The sequence below is a fragment of the Nerophis lumbriciformis genome, linkage group LG33 (assembly GCF_033978685.3).
Source record: "Nerophis lumbriciformis linkage group LG33, RoL_Nlum_v2.1, whole genome shotgun sequence".
Lineage (NCBI taxonomy): Eukaryota > Metazoa > Chordata > Actinopteri > Syngnathiformes > Syngnathidae > Nerophis > Nerophis lumbriciformis.
In genome coordinates, this window is record NC_084580.2 from 24033102 (window position 1) to 24057500 (window position 24399).

General features: G+C 42.3%; 2 protein-coding genes across 4 annotated transcripts in view; one reads left to right on the forward strand and one right to left on the reverse strand.

Moving 5' to 3' along the window:
• LOC133575736 (major histocompatibility complex class I-related gene protein-like) overlaps nucleotides 1–14624 on the reverse strand; it is a 222947-nt gene extending 208323 nt beyond the window's left edge. For all 3 annotated transcript variants that reach the window (XM_061928542.1, XM_061928541.1, XM_061928543.2), the window contains exon 1: nucleotides 14220–14624. In XM_061928542.1, coding sequence (XP_061784526.1) covers nucleotides 14220–14346 — 127 coding nt within the window. In that variant the 5' untranslated portion in view covers nucleotides 14347–14624. The remainder of the gene's footprint in view (nucleotides 1–14219) is intronic.
• LOC133575713 (uncharacterized) overlaps nucleotides 12268–24399 on the forward strand; it is a 177242-nt gene continuing 165110 nt past the window's right edge. The window contains exon 1 of the transcript XR_012049282.1: nucleotides 12268–12523. The gene's annotated coding sequence lies outside the window, so the exon portion shown is untranslated. The remainder of the gene's footprint in view (nucleotides 12524–24399) is intronic.

Genomic DNA, 24399 nt, shown 5'->3' on the forward strand with positions numbered 1-24399 from the left:
CACGTTTAAGTTGTTCAACCTACAGGTTATTGTGTGAACTAGTCCAAAATCTCTGGGGAGGAGGCCCAAACACGCCGCCCTTTACAACATTATCCACAGGAAAAGGAGACTCTGGGGTACTTTTTACTAGAGATGGACTGGACTCTCACTATTACCGGTATGTTAGATCCACTATGGACTGGACTCTCACACTATTATGTTAGATCCACTATGGACTGGACTCTCACTATTATGTTAGATCCACTATGGACTGGACTCTTACTATTATGTTAGATCCACTATGGACTGGACTCTCACACTATTATGTTAGATCCACTATGGACTGGACTCTCACACTATTATGTTAGATCCACTATGGACTGGACTCTCACACTATTATGTTAGATCCACTATGGACTGGACTCTTACTATTATGTTAGATCCACTATGGACTGGACTCTCACACTATTATGTTAGATCCACTATGGACTGGACTCTCACACTATTATGTTAGATCCACTATGGACTGGACTCTCACTATTATGTTAGATCCACTATGGACTGGACTCTCACACTATTATGTTAGATCCACTATGGACTGGACTCTCACACTATTATGTTAGATCCACTATGGACTGGACTCTCACTATTATGTTGGATCCACTATGGACTGGACTCTTACTATTATGTTGGATCCACTATGGACTGGACTCTCACTATTATGTTAGATCCACTATGGACTGGACTCTCACTATTATGTTAGATCCACTATGGACTGGACTCTCACTATTATGTTGGATCCACTATGGACTGGACTCACACTATTATGTTAGATCCACTATGGACTGGACTCTCACTATTATGTTGGATCCACTATGGACTGGACTCTTACTATTATGTTGGATCCACTATGGACTGGACGCTCACTATTATGTTAGATCCACTATGGACTGGACTCTCACTATTATGTTAGATCCACTATGGACTGGACTCTTCCTATTATGTTAGATCCACTATGGACTGGACTCTTACTATTATGTTAGATCCACTATGGACTGGACTCTCACACTATTATGTTAGATCCACTATGGACTGGACTCTTACTATTATGTTAGATCCACTATGGACTGGACTCTCACACTATTATGTTAGATCCACTATGGACTGGACTCTCACTATTATGTTAGATTCACTATGGACTGGACTCTCACACTATTATGTTAGATCCACTATGGACTGGACTCTTACTATTATGTTGGATCCACTATGGACTGGACTCTCACACTATTATGTTAGATCCACTATGGACTGGACTCTTACTATTATGTTAGATCCACTATGGACTGGACTCTCACACTATTATGTTAGATCCACTATGGACTGGACTCTCACTATTATGTTAGATTCACTATGGACTGGACTCTCACTATTATGTTAGATCCACTATGGACTGGACTCTCACAATATTATGTTAGATTCACTATGGACTGGACTCTCACTATTATGTTAGATCCACTATGGACTGGACTCTTACTATTATGTTAGATCCACTATGGACTGGACTCTCACAATATTATGTTAGATCCACTATGGACTGGACTCTCACTATTATGTTAGATCCACTATGGACTGGACTCTTACTATTATGTTAGATCCACTATGGACTGGACTCTTACTATTATGTTAGATCCACTATTGACTGGACTCTCACTATTATGTTGGATCCACTATGGCCTGGACTCTTACTATTATGTTGGATCCACTATGGACTGGACTCTCACACTATTATGTTAGATCCACTATGGACTGGACTCTCACTATTATGTTGGATCCACTATGGACTGGACTCTTACTATTATGTTGGATCCACTATGGACTGGACTCTCACAATATTATGTTAGATCCACTATGGACTGGACTCTTACTATTATGTTGGATCCACTATGGACTGGACTCTCACAATATTATGTTAGATCCACTATGGACTGGACTCTCACTATTATGTTAGATCCACTATGGACTGGACTCTTACTATTATGTTAGATCCACTATGGACTGGACTCTTACTATTATGTTGGATCCACTATGGACTGGACTCTCACACTATTATGTTGGATCCACTATGGACTGGACTCTTACTATTATGTTGGATCCACTATGGACTGGACTCTCACAATATTATGTCAGACCCACTCGACATCCATTGCATTCGGTCTCCCCTAGAGGGGGGGGGGGGGGGGGGGGTTACTCACATATGCGGTCCTCTCCAAGGTTTCTCATAGTCATTCACATCGACGTCCCACTGGGGTGAGTTTTTCCTTGCCCTTATGTGGGCTCTGTACCGAGGATGTCGTTGTGGCTTGTGCAGCCCTTTGAGACACTTGTGATTTAGGGCTATATAAATAAAGATTGATTGATTGATAATGTGATAGATTATTTAATACAGAATTGCAAATAATTTGTAAAATGGGTAATAAAGGCTCCGAATTTATTTGGTGACAAATGCAGTAACATATTACATAATTGTTTTTTTTCTCACTATTATTGACATGTTAATTTACATCTTGTTACTTTCTGTTGTCACATTTTTAGCTACACTTCTGTTTGAATGTAATAATAACTTATACCTGACATTTGTTTTAGGTATGTGGCATGTGGGTAACGATCCAATTTAATTTTTGATCACAATTATAATCAGAAAAAAAAACACATGACGGCGGTGTAACAAAATCAATATTTAAAGGCCTACTGAAAGCCACTACTACCGACCACGCAGTCTGATAGTTTATATATCAATGATGAAATCTTAACTTTGCAACATGCTTATTACTAAAGTGCAATTTTAAATTTCACGCGTAATATCCTGCTGAAAACGTCTCGGTATGATGACGCCTGCGCGTGACGATTTGTGGATGAGGAAAGTGAGAGTGAAGGACTAGAGGGCAGTGGGAGCGATTCAGATAGGGAAGATGCTGTGAGAGGCGGGTGGGACCTGATATTCTAAAACAGTAAATAAACACAAGACATATATATACTCTATTAGCCACAACACAACCAGGCTTATATTTAATATGCCACAAATTAATCCCGCATAACAAACACCTCCCCCCTCCCGTCCATATAACCCGCCAATACAACTCAAACACCTGCACAACACACTCAATCCCACAGCCCAAAGTACCGTTCACCTCCCCAAAGTTCACACAGCACATATATTTCCCCAAAGTCCCCAAAGGTACGTACGTGACATGCACATAGCGGCACGCACGTACGGGCAAGCGATCAAATGTTTGGAAGCCGCAGCTGCACGCGTACTCACGGTACCGCGTCTGCGCATCCAACTCAAAGTCCTCCTGCTAAGAGTCTCTGTTGTCCCAGTTCTCCACAGGCCAATGGTAAAGCATGACTGTCATCTTCCGGGAATGTAAACAATGAAACACCGGCTGTGTTATCCGGCACAACAGTCAAAGGGGTGCATTCTACGGCGGGGGTGCGTTATCCGGCACAACACCTGCCGCAATACGCCGCTTCCCACCTACAGCTTTCTTCTTTGCTGTCTCCATTGTTCATTGAACAAATTGCAAAAGATTCACCAACACAGATGTCCAGAATACTGTGGAATTTTGCGATGAAAACAGACGACTTAATAGCTGGCCACCATGCTGTCCCAAAATGTCCTCTACAATCCGTGACGTCACGCGCTGACGTCATCATACCGAGACGTTTTCAGCAGGATATTTCGCGCCATCCATCCCATCCACCCATCTTCTTCCGCTTATCCGAGGTCGGGTCGCGGGGGCAGCAGCTTAAGCAGGGAAGCCCAGACTTCCCTCTCCCCAGCCACTTCGTCCAGCTCTTCCTGTGGGACCCCGAGGCGTTCCCAGGCCAGCCGGGAGACATAGTCTTCCCAACGTGTCCTGGGTCTTCCCCGCGGCCTCCTACCGGTGGGACGTGCCCTAAACACCTCCCTAGGGAGGCGTTCGGGTGGCATCCTGACCAGATGCCCGAACCACCTCATCTGGCTCCTCTCGATGTGGAGGAGCAGCGGCTTTACTTTGAGCTCCCCCCGGATGGCAGAGCTTCTCACCCTATCTCTAAGGGAGAGCCCCGCCACCCGGCGGAGGAAACTCATTTCGGCCGCTTGTACCCGTGATCTTGTCCTTTCGGTCATAACCCAAAGCTCATGACCATAGGTGAGGATGGGAACGTAGATCGACCGGTAAATTGAGAGCTTTGCCTTCCGGCTCAGCTCCTTCTTCACCACAACGGATCGATACAGCGTCCGCATTACTGAAGACGCCGCACCGATCCGCCTGTCGATCTCACGATCCACTCTTCCCCCACTCGTGAACAAGACTCCGAGGTACTTGAACTCCTCCACTTGGGGCAAGATCTCCTCCCCAACCCGGAGATGGCGCTCCACCCTTTTCCGGGCGAGAACCATGGACTCGGACTTGGAGGTGCTGATTCTCATCCCAGTCGCTTCACACTCAGCTGCGAACCGATCCAGTGAGAGCTGAAGATCCTGGCCAGATGAAGCCATCAGGACCACATCATCTGCAAAAAGCAGAGACCTAATCCTGCAGCCACCAAACCGGATCCCCTCAACGCCTTGACTGCGCCTAGAAATTCTGTCCATAAAAGTTATGAACAGAATCTGTGACAAAGGGCAGCCTTGGTGGAGTCCAACCCTCACTATTTCGCGCGAAATTTAAAATTGCACTTTAGTAAGCTAACCCGGCCGTATTGGCATGTGTTGCAAAGTTAAGATTTCATCATTGATATATAAACTATCAGACTGCGTGGTCGGTAGTAGTGGCTTTCAGTAGGCCTTTAAATCAACCACTTTCAGTGTTGGCGCCAGGAATTTTCCAGGGACCCCATCAAGTCATAAAAATGGGGTCCCGCAGTAAATTTTTGGGCTCCCACTTTTTTGTAAGCGTTTTGAAAACAAATGATACATGTATGCATTATCCTGTTATATCTCACATTCTATATTGTGTTTTGGAAAAAGGTTGTCATAAGCGTTACTCCATTCATTAAAAAAGTAATACAAACAATATATATATATAAATATATATATATATATATATATATATATATATATTATGCATATGTAAATCAGTGTTTCCCACAGGACAGGCATCTATTTGTGGTGGTGTGGTCGGGGGAGCATGGGGGTGGCGGCGGCGATGACCAAGAAGAACTCGGAGTTGGAATATAATTACAACATTTTATGTACATATTTATATACAGATTTGAACAATTAGTTATTCACTGAAATATATTTATTAATTGTGGTTCTTACAAAAAATATATCTTATAAAATATAAAAGCTAAAATGTCTCTTAAACCTCTGCCCCTTTAATTAGTGAATACTAAATAATTTAACTTTAGCCTACTACTATAACCATATTATTTACCAGCAACATGAAGTGAAACAGAGGCAGAGGTGTCCTGCCACAGTCAGTCAACCTCCTCCTCCTCCTCCTGCTGCTGCTGAACAGGTCGCACCTGTGGTCCGGACTGTAGGCCTACCTCCTCTCCAAGTCGAGCCCTTTTCGGCCGTTGAAAATATTTTTCTATACTCATCTGTGTGAAGGAGTGAACATCCAACATTAGAATTTATTACTAACGAGCAGAAGCGCTCTATGTACAGTGCCGTCTAGCTCAACACATGCAGGGTTCAACGTTAAGGTTTTTTTCTACTTGCCCGACTTCTCAAATCTACTTGCCCCAATATTTTTACTTGTCCTGCTTAGGTTTTTTTCTGGCTGTGTAGTGCTCATGGCTTATATCTTACTAAAATCCTTCCCGTTGACTATTTACAACACTACACAGTATTTATTATTATTATTATTATTATTATCTATAATTTCATTTAAATGGCATTGCATACATGTAAAATTAAATGCTATTTCACATTATTTGACCAGTAGCAGTTACACCCATCTGAACAGGTCAGCCACCTGTTTAAAGCCCGATCACAGTTGAAATCTTGAAATGAAGGGCCTTTAATGGCCAAAACATTAACCTGGACAACATTTTAACAGCTGGTTGGCTCAGATTTGATTATTTTCATTGCATTCACATGCTGCAGTGGACAGTGGACAATTTAGCTTCAGTCCATGTGTGTTTATTGACAACAAGGCTATAACCTGGACACGTTAGCTCGTCGGTGAAACGCTCGGTGAAATCGCGGATTAACGTTAAATATATGACGAGCTGCGAGCGATGCAGCTATAACCTATCTACCTATAACACCTGTAAAAATGAAGCAATGCTACCACGCTAGCAAGCGTTAGCTAGCCTGCTATGAGCCACCAAGCTGCTAACTATCGCCAAAAGGCTCCATTTAAGTTTTTTTCCCCATGGCATCCTGGATCAAGGCTTTCAGCAGCTTTTGGACGTTTGAGGTAGAAACATAGGAAGCGCCATCATTATGAAAAGTAGCCGGCGAGTATTTTGATCCCGTCCGTCCATCCGTCCCTCTTCTTCTTCTTCTTCTTCTGGCCCACCAGGTGAATTAAGTGCTATTGGCGGAGTTACAATGCATAGTAGGCTACCGCCACCTACTGCACCGGAGGTGTAACTACAAGCAACATTCACAGACAGTCCCATTGCTTTTATGAGCGGTCGAGCGAGTCAAAAGCCGAAAAATCCATTTGTGGCGGATGTAATTCTTTCGTGGCGGGCCGCCACAAATAAATGAATGTGTGGGAAACACTGTAAATGTATTCAGTTATAAACATTCATTCACTTTCTTCTTTCCTTCATGGATCTAAACTTTACCGCTGCCGGTAGTTTTTTCTATATTTGTATTTAATGAGTTGTAGGTGTATTTATTTCGGTATAAAAGTGTAAAAAGTGTTTTGCTTGGGTCATGAAATGACGATAATGGTGTGCCAGGGCATACATACATTATTTATTTAACGCTAAAATCTCTAGAGCAGTGGTTCTTAACCTTGTTGGAGGTACTGAACCCCCCCAGTTTCATATGCGCATTCACCCAACCCTTCTTTAGTGAAAAATAAAATGTTTTTTTTCTTCAAATTCAAGACAAGGTTCGGACTATAAGTCAGAGTTTTTTCCATAGTTGCGACTTATGTGTGAAATTATTAACACATTAGCGTAAAATATCAAATAATATTATTTATCTCATTCACGTAAGAGACTAGACGTATAAGATTTCGTGGGATTTAGCGATTAGGAGTGACAGATTGTTTGGTAAACATATAGCATGTTCTATATCAGGGGTCACCAACGCGGTGCCCGTGGGCACCAGGTCGCCCGTAAGGACCAGATGAGTCGCCCGCTGGCCTGTTCTAAAAATAGCTCAAATAGCAGCACTTACCAGTGAGCTGCCTCTATTTTTTTAAATTGTATTTATTTACTAGCAAGCTGGTCTCGTTTTGCTCGACATTTTTAATTCTAAGAGAGACAAAACTCAAATAGAATTTGAAAATCCAAGAAAATATTTTAAAGACTTGGTCTTCACTTGTTTAAATAAATTCACTTTGCTTCTTATAACTTTCAGAAAGACAATTTTAGAGAAAAAATACAACCTTAAAAATGATTTTAGGATTTTTTAAACACATATACCTTTTTACCTTTTAAATTCCTTCCTCTTCTTTCCTGACAATTTAAATCAACGTTCAAGTAATTTATTTTTTTTTATTGTAAAGAATAATAAATACATTTTAATTTAATTCTCCATTTTAGCTTCTTTTTTTTCGACGAAGAATATTTGTGAAATATTTCTTCTACCGTATTTTCCGCACTATAAGGCGCACCTAAAAACCACAAATTTTCTCAAAAGCTGACAGTGCGCCTTATAACCCGGTGCGCTTTATATATGGATTAATATTAAGATTCATTTTCATAAAGTTTCGGTCTCGTAACTACGGTAAACAGCTGCCATCTTTTTTCCCCGTAGAACAGGAAGCGCTTCTTCTTCTACGCAAGCAACCGCCAAGGTAAGCACCCGCCCCCATAGAACAGGAAGCGCTTCTTCTTCTACTGTAAGCAACCACCCGCCCGCGTAGAAGAAGAAAAAGCGCGCGGATATTACCGTACGTTTCATTTCCTTTGTGTGTTTACATCTGTAAAGACCACAAAATGGCTCCTACTAAGCGACAGGGATCCGGTTCATGAAAAGACGCAATCTCTCCATCCGCACACGGATTACTATTTCACAGCAACTGATATTCCTGTGAACCGCACTGTGGATACAACGGGAGCACGTACGGTGAATATTCGCACCACAGGGAATGAGAAGTCATCCTTCACTGTGGTTCTAGCTTGCCATGCTAATGGCCAGAAACTTCCACCCATGGTGATATTCAAAAGGAAGACCTTGCCAAAAGAGACCTTTCCAGCCGGCGTCATCATAAAAGCTAACTCGAAGGGATGGATGAAGAAAAGATGAGCGAGTGGTTAAGGTAAGTTTAAGTTTACGCGAAGAGGCCGGGTGGCTTTTTTCACGCAGCTCCGTCCATGTTGATATACGATTCCATGCGCGCCCACATCACGCTGGTTTTTAATATATTATTAAAGTTTGACTGACCTATCTGACTGTTTTTTTGACATTCCTTTAGCGCAGTTAGATGCGGCTTACAACACGGGGCGGCTTATAGGTGGACAAAGTTTTGAAATATGCTGTTCATTGAAGGCGCGGCTTATAACCCAGGGCGGCTTAAGGTGCGGAAAATACCGTATTCTCTTTTTTATTTACCATTTACACAACGTGACAACTTCACTACTTTTGGGGTTTGTATATATACATAGAGCTAGGGATATATATATATATATATATATATATATATATATATATATATATATATATATACGGAATACTACAGAACTCAGCAAACACATTTGGGACCTCAAAGACAATAATGTTGAATATTCAATAACATGGCAAATTCTTGCATCCAGCACACCTTACAATAGTGGTAATAAAAGATGCAAACCTATGCTTGAAAGAGAAACTGTTTATTATATACCGTCCAGACCTGTCATCCCTCAACAAGCGCAGCAAAATTGTATCAGCATGCCGTCACAGACGGAAACACCTCCTAGGTATAACACATGAGCCAATCACCACGCCCCTACGCCAGCCTGTACCTACCCACTCTGTGCCCTATATAAACCACGGTATGTGAATGCTTCTATTAAAATCTCCTGATGATTGAGGGAACCCCTCATGAAACAGGCCTGTAGAGATGAAGTAGTCTTGTGATTTTTCCCACACATACATATATTGCGCTCTACCACGGTATCGAGCACTATTTTTTGGATAATCTTATTAAGACATATATATATATATATATATATATATATATATATATATATATATATATATATATATATATATATATATATATATATATACATATATATATATTAGAGATGCGCGGATAGGCAATTATTTCATCCGCAACCGCATCACAAAAGTCGTCATCTATCCGCCATCCACCCGAACTAACATTTTATCAAAACCGCACCCGCCCGCACCCACCCGTTGTTATATATCTACGGTAATATAGACGATGCAAGGCATTAGTGAGGTTATAAAGCTTTTGTCTGTTAAAGAAAGGAGACTGATCCAATTCAGCAGAGACATTCAATGCGTGCCGCGCTGTCACGGCCCAGACGCACACCAGTGCGCAATCCTCTGGGAGCCGCGCTGAGCGCACCTCCAAGCGTGCTCGCGCCACTCAAACTGCTGCAGGCAGCTGCGTTCTATCTTGTTTTAACATCCTGTGGCACTCTTCTGGGATCACGGCGGACGAAACTGCTCATGCTCAGGGTGTTTGTGGAGATTCGGGGTTTTGCACAAATGTGATGAACCATGTTAGATGTCCCGGTTTTGTGACTGTCGTAGACATAAACAGCGTCGCAGCTCTTGCAAATCACGTAGCCAGCATTACTATCATCCTGATTTCCAACCTCATAAAAACGAGTCCACACTGAACTTTTTTGGCCTTTTTTTCCCCCTGGTCTTTAGTATTCCCTTTTTTAGTTTGTCGCGTACCACGTTTGCTGCCGGCGTTGCCATCTTTTTTGTCTTTCTTCTTCTGTTGTGGCATATGCTGCAGGTGCCTGATGATAAATAATTGCCTGTTTCAAAGAGTGCTGCTCGTTTTTCGTATGTGGGTAACAACATTTAACTATGTATATATATTTCCCAATTGGTTTAACTGCCACCCGCCTGAATCTATTTAAAATCTTTTTTTTTTTTATTTCAAACGCCCGACCCGAGGATAAAATCTAATTTTTTTTTATTTCAACCGCCCGACCCGCGGATAATCCGCGGACTCCGCGGTTGTGTCCGCAAACCGCGCATCTCTAATATATATATATACATATATATATATATACGTATATTGCTGGGATAGGTAACTAATTTTTACGGGTAGTTAAAGGGGAACATTATCACCAGACCTATGTAAGCGTCAATATATACCTTGATGTTGCAGAAAAAAGACCATATATTTTTTTAACCGATTTCCGAACTCTAAATGGGTGAATTTTGGCGAATTAAACGCCTTTCACATCAGGAAGCAATCCGCCATTTTCTCAAACACATTACAAACACCGAGTCAAATCAGCTCTGTTATTTTCCGTTTTTTTCGACTGTTTTCCGTACCTTGGAGACATCATGCCTCGTCGGTGTGTTGTCGGAGGGTGTAACAACACCAACAGGGACGGATTCAAGTTGCACCAGTGGCCCAAAGATGCCAAAGTGGCAAGAAATTGGACGTTTGTTCCGCACACTTTACCGACGAAAGCTATGCTACGACAGAGATGGCAAGAATGTGTGGATATCCTGCGACACTCAAAGCAGATGCATTTCCAACGATAAAGTCAAAGAAATCTGCCGCCAGACCCCCAGGAAAAGAGAGCGGATGAGGGTATGTCTACAGAATATATTAATTGATGAAAATTGGGCTGTCTGCACTCTCAAAGTGCATGTTGTTGCCAAATGTATTTCATATGCTGTAAACCTAGTTCATAGTTGTTAGTTTCCTTTAATGCCAAACAAACACATACCAATCGTTGGTTAGAAGGCGATCGCCGAATTCGTCCTCGCTTTCTCCCGTGTCGCTGGCTGTCGTGTCGTTTTCGTCGGTTTCGCTTGCATACGGTTCAAAACGATATGGCTCAATAGCTTCAGTTTCTTCTTCAATTTGGTTTTCGCTACCTGCCTCCACACTACAACCATCCGTTTCAACACATGCGTAATCTGTTGAATCGCTTAAGCCGCTGAAATCCGAGTCTGAATCCGAGCTAATGTCGCTATAGCTTGCTGTTCTTTCCGCCATGTTTGTTTGTGTTGGCATCACTATGTGACGTCCAGTGTTGGGTTAGTTACTGAAAACCAGTAACTAGTTACAGTTACTAGTTACTTTATTTCAAAAGTAACTCAGTTACTAACTCAGTTACTTAAACCAAAAAGTAATGCGTTACTGTGAAAAGTAACTATTTAGTTACTTATATATTTTATTTGTATTTTTTTAAGGCCCCATTTAATGCCCTTTTAGCCTTCATTTTAGTAGCGTATTTTCCGCACTATAAGGCGCACCTAAAAACCACACATTTTCTCAAAAGCTGACAGTGCGCCTTATAACCCGGTGCGCTTTATTACGATTCATTTTCATAAAGTTTCGATCTCGCAACTTCGGTAAACAGCCGCCATCTTTTTTCCCGGTAGAACAGGAAGCGCTTCTTCTTCTACGCAAGCAACCGCCAAGGAAAGCACCCGCCCCCATAGAACAGGAAGCGCTTCTTCTTCTACTGTAAGCAACCACCCGCCCCCGGAAGAAGAAGAAAAAACGCGCGGATATCACCGTACGTTTCATTTCCTGTTTACATCTGTAAAGACCACAAAATGGCTCCTACTAAGCGACAAGGATCCGGTTCATAAAAAGACGCAATCTCTCCATCCGCACACGGATTACTACCGTATTTCACAGCAACTGATATTCCTGTGAACCGCACTGTGGAACGGGAGCACGTACGGTGAATATTCGCACCACAGGGAATGAGAAGTCATCCTTCACTGTGGTTCTAGCTTGCCATGCTAACTTCCACCCATGGTGATATTCAAAAGGAAGACCTTGCCAAAAGAGACCTTTCCAGCCGGCGTCATCATAAAAGCTAACTCGAAGGGATGGATGGATGAAGAAAAGATGAGCGAGTGGTTAAGGGAAGTTTACGCGAAGAGGCCGGGTGGCTTTTTTCACACAGGTCCGAAGGCGAACACACCTTCACTAAGACGGGCAGACAGCGCCGGACGACATACGCCAACATTTGCCAGTGGATCGTAAATGCCTGGGCAGATATTTCGGTCACAACTGTGGTCCGAGCTTTCCGGAAGGCAGGATTCACAGAACTACTGGACAACAACAGCGACACTGACTCCGATGACTTCTACGAGACGGAACCGGCCATTTTGGATCCCACGCTTGCGCAACTTTTCAATTCGGACACCGAAGACGAAGAATTCGAAGGATTTACGAATGAAGAATAACTTCAGAAGGTGAGCGCTATGTTTATTTTGTGTGTTGTGACATTAACGTTCGAGCAACATTATGTTGCTATTGCTCTACACCATTTTGAATTTTACTATGTTTGTGATTGCACATTTGCGTACATTTTGGGACAGAGTTGTTAGAACGCTGGTTTTCAATATATTATTAAAGTTTGACTGAACTATCTGACTGTTTTTTTGACATTCCCTTTAGCGCAGCGTAGGCGCGGCTTATAATCCGGGGCGGCTTATTGGTGGACAAAGTTATGAAATATGTAATTCATTGAAGGTGCGGCTAATAATCCGGTGCGCCTTATAGTGCGGAAAATACGGTACTGTTATTGCACTGGAGAATAATACAATGTGTTGATCAACTTGACATGCATTTGCATCACTGAACTCTGCTAAGCAATGTGCTCTACATACAACACACAAAGACAAAGATATGTTTTAAAGGGCCAATTTGTTTCAGACCAGAACAAATTGACAAAACTATTTTAAATAGCTGCAACTTAACATACATAAGTAACAAACAGCATAATAACAACATAGCTGTAAAACAAGAAAGGCACACACTACATACATAAAGCCTAACCAGGCGTTTTCTCAAGGAATTCTGAAATAAAATCATGTCTGAAGCCCAGAACACTCTACACATTTCCCCACTTAGTTTAGAGAAAAGGAAATATTAGCCTGGCCCACTAGTATCCCTCTTTAGGTTTGTGAACTTTATAGTCTAAACATTTAGAGTGATGTGATAATCAAACACTCTAAAAGTTTAAAATGAAAGAGTATATAAGAGAATTGACAGAGTGTGTGTACCTTCAGTGTGCAGTGCCTCGTTAAAATCCAGCCGCTGTTGGAGGTGGAGGTGGAGGTGAAGTGTGTGTCTCTTTACTAGCTTCGTCGAAGCATGTTGTTTTTGTCGCTGTTTCAGCATATTTGAAACTTACATTCAACTAAAATGTTCTTTTCTTTGTGGTCGATAAAAGAAACGTAATGAAAATATCTCCATTTTAAGAAACTCGGCTTCGGGGTTTGCCATGACGTCTTGATAGTAGACACAGACACGCCCCCTCCCACACACACACACTCACACACACACACACACACACGTACACACAGACAGCGAGCCTCTTTTTGTCGCCTCTTCAGCAGCGCTGCAACACTCAGATCTTCTCAGTTTCTAGCCGATACTACATAAAAAATAACGCAAAATAACGCAGTAACGCATCATGTAGTAACGGTAACGGAGTTACTGAATATAAAAAATAACGCGTTAGATTACTAGTTACCGCCGATAGTAACGGCGTTACAGTAACGCGTTACTTTGTAACGCGTTAGTCCCAACACTGGTGACGTCACAGGAAAATGGACGGATGTATATAACGATGGTTAAAATCAGGCACTTTGAAGCTTTTTTTTAGGGATATTGCGTGATGGGTAAACTTTTGAAAAAAACTTCGAAAAATAAAATAAGCCACTGGGAACTGATTTTTAATGGTTTTAACCCTTCTGAAATTGTGATAATGTTCCCCTTTAAATTCGACAGAACGACGACAACCGCGCGGTTGCAAGTACCAGACGTATATATGTACATCATCCTCACAAGACAACCAAACTTCTTATACACAATATATTTAAGAACAGTGTTACTAATGAAATATAAAGTTAGTAAAGATGTGAGAGTAAGAAGTCAACAAACCTGTTCTGTGTAACACAACTTGATGATGTTTCTTATAATAAACATCCAGTAGTTGATGTTGTCGCTCCTTCGCCTCTTTTGTTGGACAAAGTTCCTCCTCGTACTTTGCTATCGTTCTTTCGCACATTTTCACACAATCACAACACTTTACACTCACATTTGATCTCTACTTGGCGATGTTTAAATAACTTCCGCGTCTCTTTGTTAGCAGCTAACAAGCTAAGCTAACTGGCCAGCTAGCAAGCTACCTTAAGTGAAGCTATCAAACAGGAGAAGTGTCAAAGTGCGCTCAGACTAATGTATCCTGCTACAAACAATTATTAACCGTGTGTACTCTATTAAACAACATATATGTAAGAATACAGAAATATAATGCCCGCGTTTAGGCCTTCTCCGTCAGACGCCATCTTGTTTAAACACCCGCTCGCTCCACGCATGCGCGACAATGACATCACTTCCGTGAACAGACATCGATCATTTACTACTTTATTCACGTTGACAGAAGAGTAAAAGTGGATAAAAGTGTGGCGATTGTTCATTTTTACGTTCTTGTTCCCTTTTAGTCCTCGGCAAAATATCAAGTAATCCACACATGAATTAATCAAACATGTAAAAGATCACAGAACGTGACGTCAGAGAAGCTCGCCGTCGAAATCTTCGCGCATGCGTGCACCGATCGGATAGCAACATGTGGGACCAGTTTTATTGACAATAACACAATTACAGTGGCAGGGGGGAAACATTTAGCTGTAACAAAATGCAGATTGAAAGGTGGTCCACTTTGGTCACGTGATTAAATTTCAGAAAGCTTTACAGTTGTAATTAATAAATACCACCTTTCACCAGCAACAGGCGCTGTTGCACAGCATGTTTCCACAAATCTACATCATTACAATTTATAGCTTATCTTATCTATCTTTAGGGGAGCGTTAAAACCATAAATACAGTGTAGACAAACGCACAATGAACACAAAAAAAAATCAAAATTGAGAACTTGTTTGTCTAAATACCATACTTGCCAACCCTCCCGAATTTTCCGGGAGACTCCCGAAATTCAGCGCCTCTCACGAAAACCTCCCGGGACAAATATTCTCCCGAAAATCTCCCGATTTTCAGCCGGAGCTGGTAACAGGGTGAGAAGAAGTAAATCATCCAGACTAGAGATACATTGTATTATTATGTTTATCTTACCTAAAAAATAAATAGATATTTATTAATAAAAAAAAAATAAAAAAAATAAATACATTTTTACTATATTTTGCTAAAAACATCAAAAACATTTTTTTTTTCTGACTCCGTATTACATCCAGCCATAGAATTTTACATTAAATAAACATATTTGAAATAATTAATTTTAAATTATCATAATAATTCATTTAAAATGACCATATTTAATTATTAAAACAATTGCTTGTTTATCAACAACTTTAGCATTTTATTCACTACATTTTGAAGCTCTCAGAAGCCAAGTTATGTTATATTCCTTAATATTTATTTATGCAAGTTTGAAGTATCAATAATCCAAACAGTTTTGTTTGCATATTTTCAGGATGAAGATATATATATATATATATATATATATATATATATATATATATATATATATATATATATATATATATATATATATATATATATATATATATATATATATATATATATATGTATGAAATACTTGACTTGGTGAATTCTAGCTGTCAATATACAACTCCCCTCTTAACCACGCCCCCAACCACGCCCCGCCCCACCCCGACCACGCCCTCACCCCCCACCCCCCGAAATCGGAAATCGGAGGTCTCAAGGTTGGCAAGTATGCTAAATACTAGCTAATACAACACAATATTAAACAGGTTTACATACAGAAACAGAAACAGACACATTATAGCATTAAAGGCCTACTGAAATGCGATTTTCTTATTTAAACGGGGATAGCAGGTCCATTCTATGTGTCATACTTCATCATTTCGCGATATTGCCATATTTGTGCTGAAAGGATTTAGTAGAGAACATCGACGATAAAGTTCGCAACTTTTGGTCGCTGATAAAAAAAAGCCTTGCCTGTACCGGAAGTAGCAGACGAGTAGCGTGACGTCACAGGTTGTGGAGCTCCTCACATCTGCACATTGTTTACAATCATGGCCACCAGCAGCGAGAGCGATTCGGACCGAGAAAGCCACGATTTCCCCATTAATTTGAGCGAGGATGAAGGATTCGTGGATGAGGAAAGTGAGAGTGAAGGACTAGAGGGCAGTGGGAGCGATTCAGATAGGGAAGATGCTGTGAGAGGCGGGTGGGACCTGATATTCAGCTGGGAATGACTAAAACAGTAAATAAACACAAGACATATATATACTCTATTAGCCACAACACAACCAGGCTTATATTTAATATGCCACAAATTAATCCCGCATAACAAACACCTCCCCCCTCCCGCCAATACAACTCAAACACCTGCACAACACACTCAATCCCACAGTCCAAAGTACCGTTCACCTCCCCAAAGTTCATACAGCACATATATTTCCCCAAAGTCCCCAAAGTTACGTATGTTACATGCACATAGCGGCACGCACGTACGGGCAAGCGATCAAATGTTTGGAAGCCGCAGCTGCATGCGTACTCACGGTACCGCGTCTGCGCATCCAACTCAAAGTCCTCCTGGTAAGAGTCTCTGTTGTCCCAGTTCTCCACAGGCCAATGGTAAAGCTTGACTGTCATCTTCCGGGAATGTAAACAATGAAACACCGGCTGTGTTTGTTGTTGCTGCAGCCGGCCGCAATACACCGCTTCCCACCTACAGCTTTCTTCTTTGCTGTCTCCATTGTTCATTGAACAAATTGCAAAAGATTCACCAACACAGATGTCCAGAATACTGTGGAATTTTGCGATGAAAACAGACGACTTAATAGCTGGCCACCATGCTGTCCCAAAATGTCCTCTACAATCCGTGACGTCACGCGCAGGCGTCTTCATACCGAGACGTTTTCAGCAGGATATTTCGCGCGAAATTTAAAATTGCACTTTAGTAAGCTAACCCGGCCGTATTGGCATGTGTTGCAATGTTAAGATTTCATCATTGATATATAAACTATCAGACTGCGTGGTCGGTAGTAGTGGCTTTCAGTAGGCCTTTAACCACTTACTAAAATAAAACATTGGGTCAATATAAAATGCTGAAGTTACGATCTAACAACAGTAAAAACACTTATTTTCAACATTGAACTTGTTGTTTTTTTCCATATAAAATAAAATAACTAAAACAGAGCCATCAATCACAGTGCTGTAAAATGAAGATCCTAACAATCCTTGTTTAGCATCACACCATAAAGTGATGATGAAATAACATCAAACAATCACTTCTCGGAGGCTACAGAGGACAAAGCAGCCATGCTGACATGTTTCGTGTTCCTCTCTTGGAAGGCCAACTACTTCTCATAGACACTTCCGTATTGTTTTACACCCCAACAAGTCACGCACATGAAGCGGGCGAGGAACCTCGCAGAGTCAATAATGTTACAGATTGAACCTTTGATCACAGGCTGTAATTATTTAATCACAATTAAAGGCCTACTGAAAGCCACTACTACCGACCACGCAGTCTGATAGTTTATATATCAATGATGAAATCTTAACATTGCAACACATGCCAATACGGCCGGGTTAGCTTACTAAAGTGCAATTTTAAATTCCGCGCAAAATATCCTGCTGAAAACGTCTCGGTATGATGACGTCGGCGCGTGACGTCACGGATTGTAGAGGACATTTTGGGACAGCATGGTGGCCAGCTATTAAGTCGTCTGTTTTCATCGCAAAATTCCACAGTATTCTGGACATCTGTGTTGGTGAATCTTTTGCAATTTGTTCAATGAACAATGGAGACAGCAAAGAAGAAAGCTGTAGGTGGGAAGCGGTGTATTGCGGCCGACTTCAGCAACAACAAACACAGCCGGTGTTTCATTGTTTACATTCCCGGAAGATGACAGTCAAGCTTTACCATTGGCCTGTGGAGAACTGGGACAACAGAGACTCTTACCAGGAGGACTTTGAGTTGGATGCGCAGACGCGGTACCGTGAGTACGCATGCAGCTGCGGCTTCCAAACATTTGATCGCTTGCCCGTACGTGCGTGCCGCTATGTGCATGTCACGTACGTAACTTTGGGGACTTTGGGGAAATATATGTGCTGTATGAACTTTGGGGAGGTGAACGGAGGTGTTTGTTATGCGGGATTAATTTGTGGCATATTAAATATAAGCCTGGTTGTGTTGTGGCTAATAGAGTATATATATGTCTTGTGTTTATTTACTGTTTTAGAATATCAGGTCCCACCCGACTCTCACAGCATCTTCCCTATCTGAATCGCTCCCACTGCCCTCTAGTCCTTCACTCTCACTTTCCTCATCCACAAATCTTTCATCCTCGCTCAAATTAATGGGGAAATCGTGGCTTTCTCGGTCCGAATCGCTCTCGCTGCTGGTGGCCATGATTGTAAACAATGTGCAGATGTGAGGAGCTCCACAACCTGCGACGTCACGCTACTCGTCTGCTACTTCCGGTACAGGCAAGGCTTTTTTTATCAGCGACCAAAAGTTGCGAACTTTATCGTCGATGTTCTCTACTAAATCCTTTCAGCAAAAATATGGCAATATCACGAAATGATCAAGTATGACACATAGAATGGACCTGCTATCCCCGTTTAAATAAGAAAATCGCATTTCAGTAGGCCTTTAAAGGGGATGTTTGTAACCTTTACACAGATGCTAGAGGGCGCGAACTTTCCAATGTATGTTAAGTATTATACCCTGACTGCTTTAAGGACGTGTTGACGTACACTATGTATGTATGTAAGATGTGCATTAGTTTTGTATGTTGTTAACTAATGACAGCGATTGGGATAGCTAAAATGAACTATCATTGTGTTTGTATTCTGTTATAACAACATGATTGCAAATAGTAAGTTGCATCTCTTGGACTGCTTTTGTGCATGTGTACGTACATACGTACATACATACATACATATACATATATACACATACATACATACATATATACACATACATATACACATATACACATACATATATACACATACCCTGAAGGGAATAAGCGGTGGATGGACATTGTTGCGTTTTGGACCAGTTGTTCCTCCCAGGGAATTCAAGTCACAAGTCGCTCCCAAGCTCTTTACGACACTTAAAGCTGAGTTGAAAAACCACCAGAGACAGAATAGGTATTTTGTAATATATTGGCAAAGCTTTGCAGATATATTTTTGAGACCAGTCCAGCATAGAACATTCTATCGCGCCGCCAAAATGGTCTGTCTCCCCCGATCAAAAACCCCTCTCCTCTTCCTCCCCCCCTGGCAGTCATGTCTCTCTTAGCCAAAAACAAATGCTTATTATCGCTCTCTCTAACATTCCTCACTTCAAGGTTAAGCACACAGTTTTGCAGACAACCAAAAGACCACTTTTGGAAGAACACGAGCTGTTTTCAAATATGACTATGAAATAAAAGTAGTAACACTTAAATTCGGATATATGTAAATATCTGCCTCCGACAATTTACTTACATACATACATACATACATACATGTATGTCCATCCATCCATTTTAGGTAAGTAGGTAGGTAGGTCTTTATTGTCATTGTGTCACGGCCAGGGTGCATTGGAATGCGCCCTCATCATTGCGCTCTGCGCTTCACACCGCGGGACACGCCCACGACTGTGGCACACATCCAGGGACGCGCCGCGCACGTCTCCGCCCTGCAGCTGTCGCCAGCTGCAATCACTTGCCGGCAATCATCACACCTGCCTGGAATGAAGGAGCTGCCTTCATAAGCCTGGACATCTTGGCAGGCCGGGGCCGGAATATAATCATCTGTTGGCGTATAGTAAGCTATCATCCTGCTTGATGCAATACTGTTCTCTCTGTCTGTTTTCCCTTCCGTGTTTCATTGTTATATCATCCTACTGCAGACCTCCGTTCCCGTGTTTTGACGTTGCTGTGTGTCTCGTCATTTCTCGTCGTCGTTCCCCTGCTTCTCGGACTGCTCCTTGGATCTCGACCTCCCGCTTGGACACGGATTCCCCTCTTCCCCTGGACTTCCTCATCTCTCGTTCAACACTTGGTAACGCACACCTCAGTCAAATACTACACATAGTCGTACACCATACACACTCTTGGATTTTGCCACACTCCATTTCCTTAGTTCATATATTTAGTGTTGTTTATTATATATATTACTATATATAATAAATCATTGAACATTACTGCCATCTAGTGTCTGTTGCCGTCACCTCCCCTGCAAACCTTAACACATTGCACAAGTACAACAAAACTTTGTTTTCAGCACAAACCCGTTCAAGATGAGACAAACAAACCGTGTACAGGGTTACAGAACAGGAACGCTGATGGGTCGCCACAAGGCGCCCCGTAAAAGATTGGGAAAAAGGTCAAACGCTGGTGAAGGATGAGTAAAAAAATACAATCTAGACTGGGCTCCTAAGGGGGCCCAGTCAGGAGTGGGAAAAAAAACCTCCATAGCAAAGCACATATACATATTACAACGTACATCTCCAGATATCTAGCAACAGAGGGAAGGGAGTGCGAGGTCATGATGGTAGGCCGCAGCTCTCAGGCGCTGACCATTCTTTCATCACCCGTATGGGATTTGCGTCGAGGGCATTGGGTTATATTTTTGTGGTTGCAAGTGTCTTGGTGTCTGTGCAGTCGCTAGTCCAAAGTCAACAACAACAGGTGTGTGTCCATGAGAGACAAGAAGGGAGTTTGTTGTCTCCAAGCCAGGGAAACAATCCAAGTTAGAATGTTTTGTATTCGAGTGAAAATAAAATTTGCTTGTCACTCTAAATTGTCTATGACTGGTCCTCAAAACTGCAGGGCAGACGGTCCGATGTGATCCACAGTTCTTCCCGCATCCTCCAATCCTTTGTGGCAGCTTTGGGCTACTTTGAAGACTGCCAGCAACTTCCAATTTGTGGACAAACCAGAGCAACGCTTACTCCAATCAGTTGATGTCCTGTTGTCATCATTCCCAATAGGTGGATATCTTCACGTCCTCGACAGAAAAGGGTCGCCAGGTACGCGGCACTCCTTCTACTCCCAAGAGTCCGTCGTGTGTCCAGCAACAACCGCGTCGTCACGACAAGCAGGTTCCCCCAAACCCAAGATCTTGTCAATTTTGTTGAGGCCAGTTAAATAGTTCCAATGTTCAGATTTTGAGAGCAGTGCAAAAAGAGGCAACAAGAATGTTAAGACAAGACAAAGAAGCAAGCAGGAGAGATAAGGGAGAGGGAAGGGGAGCGTCCGCCCTCGATGAGTGCCAGACAGAAAGGGCCTTTCTACTGCTTATTCCCTTCGGGGTCGCCGGAGCCTATCTCAGCTACAATCGGGCGGAAGACGGGGTACACCCTGGACAAGTCGCCACCTCATCACAGGTCCAACACAGATAGAGAGACAACATTCACAATCTAGGGACTATTTAGTGTTGCCAATCAACCTATCCCCAGGTGCATGTCTTTGGAGGTGGGAGGGGCCTATCCCCAGGTGCATGTCTTTGGAGGTGGAAGGGGACTATCCCCAGGTGCATGTCTTTGGAGGTGGGAGGAAGCCGGAGTACCCGGAGGGAACCCACGCAGTCACGGGGAGAACATGCAAACTCCACACAGAAAGATCCCGAGCCCGGGATTGAACTCAGGACCTTCTTATTGTGAGGCAGACGCACTACCTACTCAGTGGCCTAGTGGTTAGAGTGTCCGTCCTGAGATCGGTAGGTTGGGAGTTCAAATCCCGGCCGAGTCATACCAAAGACTATAAAAATGGTACCCATTACCTCCCTGCTTGGCACTCAGCACCAAGGTTTGGAATTGGGGGTTAAATCACCAAAATGATTCCCGGGCGCAGCCACCGCTGCTGCCCACTGCTCCCCTCACCTCCCAGGGGGTGATCAAGGGTGATGGGTCAAATGCAGAGAATAATTTCGCCACACCTAGTGTGTGTGTGACAATCATTGGTACTTTAACTTTAACTTTAACCCCTCTCCACCGTGCTGCCATATATTATATTACTAATTTACTTTATTTATTTTAGTAACCCTGCCTTACTCTGAAGAAACATTTATCCTTTTCGCGATTTGAACAGTTCGTAGAACCGAAAGCAATGGACGCGTAGGTCATGTTTCTTCAAGAAAGGCAAAATGGTGCCTCGTACCCATTGAGAACAGACATATATTTAAAGGGGAACATTATCACAATTTCAGAAGGGTTAAAACCATTAAAAATCAGTTCCCAGTGGCTTATTTTATTTTTCGAAGTTTTTTTCAACATTTTACCCATCACGCAATATCCGTAAAAAAAGCTTCAAAGTGCCTGATTTTAACCATCGTTATATACACCCGTCCTTTTTCCTGTGACGTCACATAGTGATGCCAACACAAACAAACATGGCGCAGAGAACAGCAAGCTATAGCGACATTAGCTCGGATTCAGACTCGGACTTCAGCGGCTGAAAGGGGAACATTATCACCAGACCTATGTAAGCGTCAATATATACCTTGATGTTGCAGAAAAAAGACCATATATTTTTTCGACCGATTTCCGAACTCTAAATGGGTGAATTTTGGCGAATTAAACGCCTTTCTAGTATTCGCTCTCGGAGCGATGATGTCAGAATGTGACGTCACATCGGGAAGCAATCCGCTATTTTCTCAAACACCGAGTCAAATCAGCTCTGTTATTTTCCGTTTTTTCGACTGTTTTCCGTACCTTGGAGACATCATGCCTCGTCGGTGTGTTGTCGGAGGGTGTAACAACACCAACAGGGACGGATTCAAGTTGCACCAGTGGCCCAAAGATGCCAAAGTGGCAAGAAATTGGACGTTTGTTCCGCACACTTTACCCACGAAAGCTATGCTACGACAGAGATGGCAAGAATGTGTGGATATCCTGCGACACTCAAAGCAGATGCATTTACAACCATAAAGTCAAAGAAATCTGCCGCCAGACCCCCATTGAATCTGCCGGAGTGTGTGAGCAATTCAGGGACAAAGGACCTCGCTAGCACGGCAAGCAATGGCGGCAGTTTGTTCCCGCAGACGAGCGAGCTAAACCCCCTGGATGTCTTGGATGATCAAGAGAAGAATATCGACCCTAGCTTCCCTGGCCTGCTGACATCAACTCCAAAACTGGACAGATCAGCTTTCAGGAAAAGAGAGCGGATGAGGGTATGTCTACAGAATATATTGAAAATTGGGCTGTCTGCACTCTCAAAGTGCATGTTGTTGCCAAATGTATTTCATATGCTGTAAACCTAGTTCATAGTTGTTAGTTTCCTTTAATGCCAAACAAACACATACCAATCGTTGGTTAGAAGGCGATCGCCGAATTCGTCCTCGCTTTCTCCCGTGTCGCTTTCGTCGGTTTCGCTTGCATACGGTTCAAACCGATATGGCTCAATAGCTTCAGTTTCTTCTTCAATTTCGTTTCCGCTACCTGCCTCCACACTACAACCATCCGTTTCAATACATGCGTAATCTGTTGAATCGCTTAAGCCGCTGAAATCCGAGTCTGAATCCGAGCTAATGTCGCTATAGCTTGCTGTTCTATGCGCCATGTTTGTTTGTGTTGGCTTCACTATGTGACGTCACAGGAAAATGGACGGGTGTTTATAACGATGGTTAAAATCAGGCACTTTGAAGCTTTTTTTAGGGATATTGCGTGATGGGTAAAATTTTGAAAAAAACTTTGAAAAATATAATAAGCCACTGGGAACTGATTTTTAATGGTTTTAACCCTTATGAAATTGTGATAATGTTCCCCTTTAAGCGATTCAACAGATTACGCATGTATTGAAACGGATGGTTGTAGTGTGGAGGCAGGTAGCGAAAACGAAATCGAAGAAGAAACTGAAGCTATTGAGCCATATCGGTTTGAACCGTATGCAAGCGAAACCGAGGAAAACGACACGACAGCCAGCGACACGGGAGAAAGCGAGGACGAATTCGGCGATCGCCTTCTAACCAACGATTGGTATGTGTTTGTTTGGCATTAAAGGAAACTAACAACTATGAACTAGGTTTACAGCATATGAAATACATTTGGCAACAACATGCACTTTGAGAGTGCAGACAGCCCAATTTTCATCAATTAATATATTCTGTAGACATA